The following is a 7,500-nucleotide window of genomic DNA, read 5'->3' on the forward strand; positions in this document are numbered from 1 at the left end:
AACAAACTATTCCTATAAAGGAGTGTGCACTTATGCAACCACATTACTGTAGCTTTACATTGTCAGTTCCCCACACACACACACGTCCAGCACAGGATGGGATGTCCAGACACTCTTCAGAAATAACAGGAAGAATGGCCAGCACAGGTCTGTCCATTAACTATGACCACAGTGTGCAGGTAAAGCCCAGTGTGTGTGTGTGTGTGTGTGTGTGTGTGTGTGTGTGTGTGTGTGTGTGTGTGTGTGTGTGTGTGTGTGTAGCCTGATGAATATAGCTGCAGTGCTTCATAATCAGACCAAACAAACGAGCATGAGAACACGCACACTGAAATCAGGCCTGCAGCACTTGATTAGCTCTTGTTTTGGTGTGTGTGTGTGTGTGTGTGTGTGTGTGTGTGTGTGTGTGTGTGTGATCAGCACTGCTATGTGTCCTGCTGTAAATGCAGCGTTCAGTGGATCAGCAGATAAAGCGGAGAGTGATGAGAGATCCACAGTAGACGGTTACGCTGGTAGCCTGATTAACATCCGATACAGCACACTGATAACGGTCATGTGTGTGTGTGTGTGTGTGTGTGTGTGTGTGTGTGTGTGTGTGTGTGTGTGTGTGTGTGTCTGTGTGCCACAAATAAAGACTTTTGAAGTTCCAGGAATAGACTCCAGGTCATGGTGAGTTTGCAGAATGTAAAGCTGAACCACCCTCCTGCTTTACACACACACACACACACACACACACACACACACACACACACACACGTGCACGCACGCACACACGCACACACACACACACACAGTTTCTTTGTCTTATGTGTAAACTCCCATAACTACAGCTGCTACCCTTACATTAACACTGTAAATAGCGTGATACAGACTTCACTGGACTGGACAGCATGTTTGCTTCTCACACTCAAGATATGAACTAAATGGTCCACTCCAGCTGGTGATAACGCACATGATAAACACACCCTGACAGAAGAGGAACCAGATTATAAAGTTTAAAATATGGGGGTTTCTAACAAAATATATGGACCAACAGTAGACCTGCAAAACCTGAAGACTGGGAGACTCTAGGACTGTCATGGATTGGTCAGGCTCTCACGACCCCCACTCACGAAGATCACCATCACCTGACTTCTAATGAGCACACAGCTGCATCACATTCACGAGCACCAGATAAAAGCACAGCACTCCAGTCGCTCATTGTCCGGGCTCGTCTCGACGAAAGCGGACAACTGAGCGACCACTCAGCGTAGTCATCCTCAGCTAAAACAAACGATTTACTTACCTGTTCTCTTTGTATTCCTCCTAGTCTTCCTGGTCCTCCCGAATCGTCCTGTCTTCCAGTCCTTCCAAGTCTGTGTCATCCTCTGTCAGCTGTATCTGGTGTGTGCTGTCCATCCTCGTGTATTCCTGTTACCCAGCCACGGAGGAAAAGACCCCAACATCATTCCTGATCCTCCTGGCTATCCTTCATGTGCTCCTTGTTGTCATTTAATAAACACCCTAACGTTTCCTTACCTCTGTCTCCTGTCCGCTTCATAACAGAAGCCCGGACCCATAACGACGACAACATGAGCACCCCCCGATCACCTTCAAGAGCTGGTGGACCAGTTGAAGCGGATTCTACAGCCACCAGCTCCACTTTCCAACGCACCACCAGCACCGAGCACTTCCGCCTCCACAGTTTCTTCTTCGGCCCTTCCTTCCAGTCCCATGGCCCGACCAGCGCCCTACTCAGGCGGAGCGGGGGAGTGCAATGGTTTTCTGTTACAATGTTCCCTCATATTCGAAATGCAACCTTCTCTATATCCCACAGATAAGTCGAAGATCGCCTACATCGTATCTCTACTCTCTGGACCTGCACTTAAATGGGCTGAGACGATCTGGAACCAAGCCGGGCCGGTCATGAATTCCATCACTACCTTCACGGAGTATTTCAAAGAGGTGTTTGGACGTTCTGATGGGGAAGTAGCCGCTGGAGAGCAGCTGTATCATCTAAAGCAAGGTACTCTATCTACACAGGAATATGCTCTCCGGTTTCGCACTCTAGCAGCTGCAAGTGGATGGAATGAGAGATCGTTGTTGACCACGTACCGGCTCGGCTTGGAACCCACTCTCCGAATCCAACTGGCCACATTAGATGATACAATGGGTCTGGAGAGATTCATCCAACATTCTCTCCGATGTTCCGATCGTCTCCGTTCCTATCAACAGGACACCATCACCCCCTCGTCTGCACTCCTCCAATCGCCTGAGTCAACAGCCTCTCCAGAACCAGAACCCATGATAATAGAGTCTGGAAGACTGACATCAGCGGAACGACAGAGGAGGCTGACCCGGGGTCTGTGTCTATACTGCGGTGTCAGTGGACACACCCGTATGGAGTGTCCCCTTCGTCCCATTCGGACTTCAGTGAGTGTATTCAGTACGAATATTGAACAATGTAAACCACTTACTACCACCGTACAAATAACTACTGCCTCTATTTCTCTCCTTGTCACAGCCCTCATCGACTCCGGGTCAGCAGGGAACTTCATCTCCCAATCCCTCTGTCGTCAACTCCACCTCCGTACTGAGGCGTCCTCGCATATATACAGATACAACCGATAACCCAGTGCACTCGATCTTCGACCCGTATCCATCGACAATGCGAAGACATCCTTCTTCAAGTGGGGTTGTTACATCAAGAGAGGATTCAATTTCTGGTTCTGGAGGGTGCAAATATGGACATCATTCTAGGGCGCCCGTGGCTGGTGAAGCACGATCCCATCATCTCTTGGGGCACAGGAGAGATAAAGAAATGGGGATCTGGATGTACACCTGCCTGTTTTCCAAATCTCCCTCTTCAAGGGCGGAAACCCCATTTCTTTGTTTGCAACATCGGTCGAGAGCCCTCCTGGGAAGCAGTCTATCCACATTCCTAAGGAGTACAGCTCCTTTCATGATGTCTTCTGCCCCAAGAGAGCTTCCCAGCTACCGCCGCATCGGCCATGGGACTGCGCGATCGACCTAGTTCCAGATGCCCAGTTGCCAAGAGGTAGGATCTACCCGCTCTCGCTTCCAGAGAATCAGGCAATGGAAGATTACATAAGGGAGGCTCTGAGTCAGGGGTACATACGTCACTCAAAATCACCAGCCGCCTCAAGCTTCTTCTTTGTGGCCAAGAAGGACGGAGGGCTGCGTCCATGCATCGACTACAGGGTCCTAAATAACGGTACAGTAAAATACCGATATCCCCTTCCTCTGGTACCAGCCGCTTTGGAACAGCTCCGAGAAGCTAAAGTCTTCACTAAATTGGACCTCCGCAGCGCGTATAATCTGATAAGAATACGTGAGGGGGACCAATGGAAGACAGCATTCGTGACCCCTACTGGCCACTATGAATATGAGGTCATGCCTTACGGTCTGGTCAACGCCCCCTCCGTATTCCAAAACTTCATTCATGAAGTCCTCCGGGAGTTTCTTCACCACTGTGTAATAGTGTACATAGATGACATCCTCATTTACTCCCGGAGTGAGGCCGAACATCGCCAACACGTTGCGGAGGTCCTACACACATTGAGAGAACATCACCTCTACCTCAAAGCGGAGAAATGCTCATTCCACCAGAAGTCGATTCATTTCTTGGGATACATCATTGACCAAACCGGTATACGTATGGATGGGAAGAAAATTGAGGCTGTTCTATCCTGGTCAGAACCCACTTCCATTAAGGAGCTCCAGAGGTTTCTTGGGTTTGCTAACTTTTATAGACGGTTTATCAAGGACTACAGCAGGATTACATCACCTCTCACTAATCTCCTCAAGGGTAAACCCAAAGGACTGGAGTGGACCAAAGAAGCAGCCGCAGCCTTCCGCCTTCTTAAGAAGGAGTTCACAAGGGCCCCACTCCTGACTCATCCTGACCCAAATCTTCCTTTCGTGGTGGAAGTGGACGCATCCACCACCGGCGTCGGGGCAGTATTATCTCAACATCATGATACACCGCCCCGACTGCATCCCTGTGCCTATTTCTCTCGGAAGTTGAGCCCGGCGGAGCAGAATTACAGCATAGGAGACAGGGAGCTTCTAGCAATCAAGCTAGCCTTGGAGGAGTGGCGTCACTGGTTGGAGGGAGCCAAACATCCGTTCCAGGTGATCACAGATCACAAAAACCTCCAATACATCAAAGAGGCCAAGAGACTATGTCCACGTCAAGCCAGATGGTCACTTTTCTTCTCACGTTTTGATTTCTCCATTTCCTATCGTCCAGGACCCAAGAATCTAAGAGCAGACGCTCTCTCTCGTTTACACGAGCATCACGATCATGAAGAACTCCCAACGAAGATTCTTCCCGAACACATCTCCATTTGTCCGATCACCTGGAACGCTCCTCCAGTCGTTGCCACTCCGGAAGCCCCTGCTCCGCCGGGATGCCCTCCTCATCGGCAGTTCATACCACCTGAACACCGGGTAGATCTGATCCACTCCTTACATACCTCGCTAGGCACTGGACATCCAGGGATCAACAATACTCTCTCGCTAGTATCCCAACGATTCTGGTGGCCAAACATGGCAAGGGATGTGAGGCAATATGTTCAGGGCTGTAAGGACTGTGCCCAATCCAAGAGCCCACGTCATCTACCCGCTGGAAAGCTCCATCCCTTGCCGATTCCGAACCGTCCCTGGTCACACCTAGGAGTGGACTTTATCACTGACCTCCCTTCGTCAGAAGGTAATACCTGTATTCTAGTCATAGTAGATAGATTCTCAAAGTTTGTCAAACTAATCCCTCTGAAAGGTCTTCCCACAGCCTTTGAAACTGCCGACAATATCTTTAATCAAGTCTTCAGGTCATTTGGTATTCCAGAAGATATTGTGTCGGACAGAGGTCCACAGTTCATCTCACGTCTATGGAAAGCCTTCTTCAAGCTCCTAGGTGTGGCCGTCAGCCTCTCTTCTGGATATCATCCCCAAACCAACGGGCAGACAGAGAGGAAGATTCAGGAGGTGGGACGGTTCCTGAGGACCTTCTGCAGTGGTCACCAGAACTCCTGGAGCCAGTATTTGGGCTGGGCAGAATATGCCCAAAATTCACTGCGGCAACCCTCCACCGGACTCACGCCATTCCAGTGCGTCCTGGGCTTCCAACCACCGCTCTTTCCCTGGGATGGCGAACCATCTGATGTCCCCGCAGTGGATCACTGGTTCCGGGGAGAGCGAGAGAGTCTGGGACGAGGCTCATCAACATCTGCAGAGGGCAGTCCGTCGAAGCAAGGTAACCGCCGATAGGAGAAGGTCTGAAGAACCCAGATACACACCCGGACAAAAGGTGTGGCTATCCACCCGGGACATACGCATGCGACTGCCCTCTCGCAAGTTAAGTCCCCGATTTGTTGGTCCCTTCACCATCGTGGAACAGGTTAACCCCGTCTCCTACAAACTACAATTACCCTCTCACTACCGTATTCACCCTACATTCCACGTATCACTCCTGAAACCCTATCACGATCCTGTTCTTCCCTCCACAGAGCCTGACCACGAAGAGGAACCCCCTCCTCCACTGCTCCTAGAAGAAGGAGCCGTCTACGCAGTGAAGGAGATCTTGCGTTCCCGACGTCGTGGTGGCCAGTTGGAGTACCTGGTGGACTGGGAAGGGTACGGCCCCGAAGAAAGGACATGGGTTCCCAGAGCTGATATTCTCGATCCTAGTCTCATGGTGGAGTTTCATGAGAGCCACCCTGAGTTCCCAGCGCCTAGAGGCAGAGGGAGACCACCACGGCGTCGGAGGTGTCGGCCCTCAGGAGCGGGCCCTGGGGAGGGGGGTACTGTCATGGATTGGTCAGGCTCTCACGACCCCCACTCACGAAGATCACCATCACCTGACTTCTAATGAGCACACAGCTGCATCACATTCACGAGCACCAGATAAAAGCACAGCACTCCAGTCGCTCATTGTCCGGGCTCGTCTCGACGAAAGCGGACAACTGAGCGACCACTCAGCGTAGTCATCCTCAGCTAAAACAAACGATTTACTTACCTGTTCTCTTTGTATTCCTCCTAGTCTTCCTGGTCCTCCCGAATCGTCCTGTCTTCCAGTCCTTCCAAGTCTGTGTCATCCTCTGTCAGCTGTATCTGGTGTGTGCTGTCCATCCTCGTGTATTCCTGTTACCCAGCCACGGAGGAAAAGACCCCAACATCATTCCTGATCCTCCTGGCTATCCTTCATGTGCTCCTTGTTGTCATTTAATAAACACCCTAACGTTTCCTTACCTCTGTCTCCTGTCCGCTTCATAACAAGGACTAGGAGATCTGAGAACCAGGAGACTCTACATCTGGGAGACTCTACATCTGGGAGACTCTAGGACTGGAAGACTGTAGGATTTGGAGACTCAAGGACTTGGGATCGGAGGACTGGGAGACTCTAAGAATGAGCGACCTGAGGACCGGGAAACTGTAGGACTGGGAGATTCTAGGACGGGATCGGAGGACTGGAAGACTCAAGAAGTGGGAGATCAGAAAACTGGGAGACTCTAGGACTGGGAGACTGTAGGACTGGGACTCTAGGACTGGGAGATCAGAGAACTGGAAGACTTTAGGACTGTGGATCGGAGGACTGAGAGACCCTAGGATTGGGCAACCTGAGGACTGGAAGACTCTAGGACTGGGAGACTCTAGGACTGGGAGACCTGAAGATTGGGAGACCTGAAGACTGGGAGATTCGAGGGCTGGGAAACTCTAAAGTTGGAAGACATGAATGTGTGTGATTATGTGCATGTTTCATGGGAATGAGTGTATGTGTGTGTGTGTGTGTGTGTGTGTGTGTGTGTGTGTGTGTGTGTACTCACAGTGACAGGCAGCTCTCCAGTGCTGGCACTCAGGGATCTGTTGATGCTACAGTGGAACAGCTGCTGGTTATGGAAGGTGATGTCACAGAGGTCTGAGCCAATCGTCACGCTGTATTCATCCAGTGTCAGGTCCAGATCACTTGGCCCTTTCTGACACACACACACACACACACACACACACATCTGTCAGAGTATGGACATGGCTTCTCTCTAAACACTCCTGAAGATGGAGAACAGCAGTGCTGTATATATGAGCAGTGCAGTAACTCCTCAGAGGAACATCAGCTCAGTCCCATACAACACTGCTGTCATGTAGAATGCAGATTCAGAATCAGTGAGTCACTTGCTTTCTAAATGATTCAGACATTATGAACAAATCATTGCATTGAATGACTCAGTGAATCACTCATTCAGACACCTTCACCACCTACTGGCAGATTTACTGTGATATTTATTTATAAGAGCAGAAACACACTGAGCTGAACCTCCACCATCATCTGAATAAAGCTAAATCTAATGATATATGCCAATATGATGTTAAACACACAGATTAGCAGAGGAGGAACACACTCAGGAACAGGAACACGCTCGACTCAACATCCCATAATAACTGAACACACAGACAGCTCTTCCTCCTTCCTTCCTTCCTCCTCAATTCTTTAAGAAAGAATGAAAA

General features: G+C 50.1%; 1 protein-coding gene across 1 annotated transcript in view; it reads right to left on the reverse strand.

Moving 5' to 3' along the window:
- The window catches only part of plxnd1 (plexin D1), a 49,877-nt gene that overhangs the window by 14,631 nt on the left and 27,746 nt on the right, over positions 1-7,500 (reverse strand). Inside the window, exon 19 of the mRNA XM_056464532.1 lies at positions 6,825-6,974. Coding sequence (XP_056320507.1) covers positions 6,825-6,974 — 150 coding nt within the window. The remainder of the gene's footprint in view (positions 1-6,824; positions 6,975-7,500) is intronic.

This window comes from Danio aesculapii, chromosome 8 (assembly GCF_903798145.1).
Source record: "Danio aesculapii chromosome 8, fDanAes4.1, whole genome shotgun sequence".
NCBI lineage: Eukaryota > Metazoa > Chordata > Actinopteri > Cypriniformes > Danionidae > Danio > Danio aesculapii.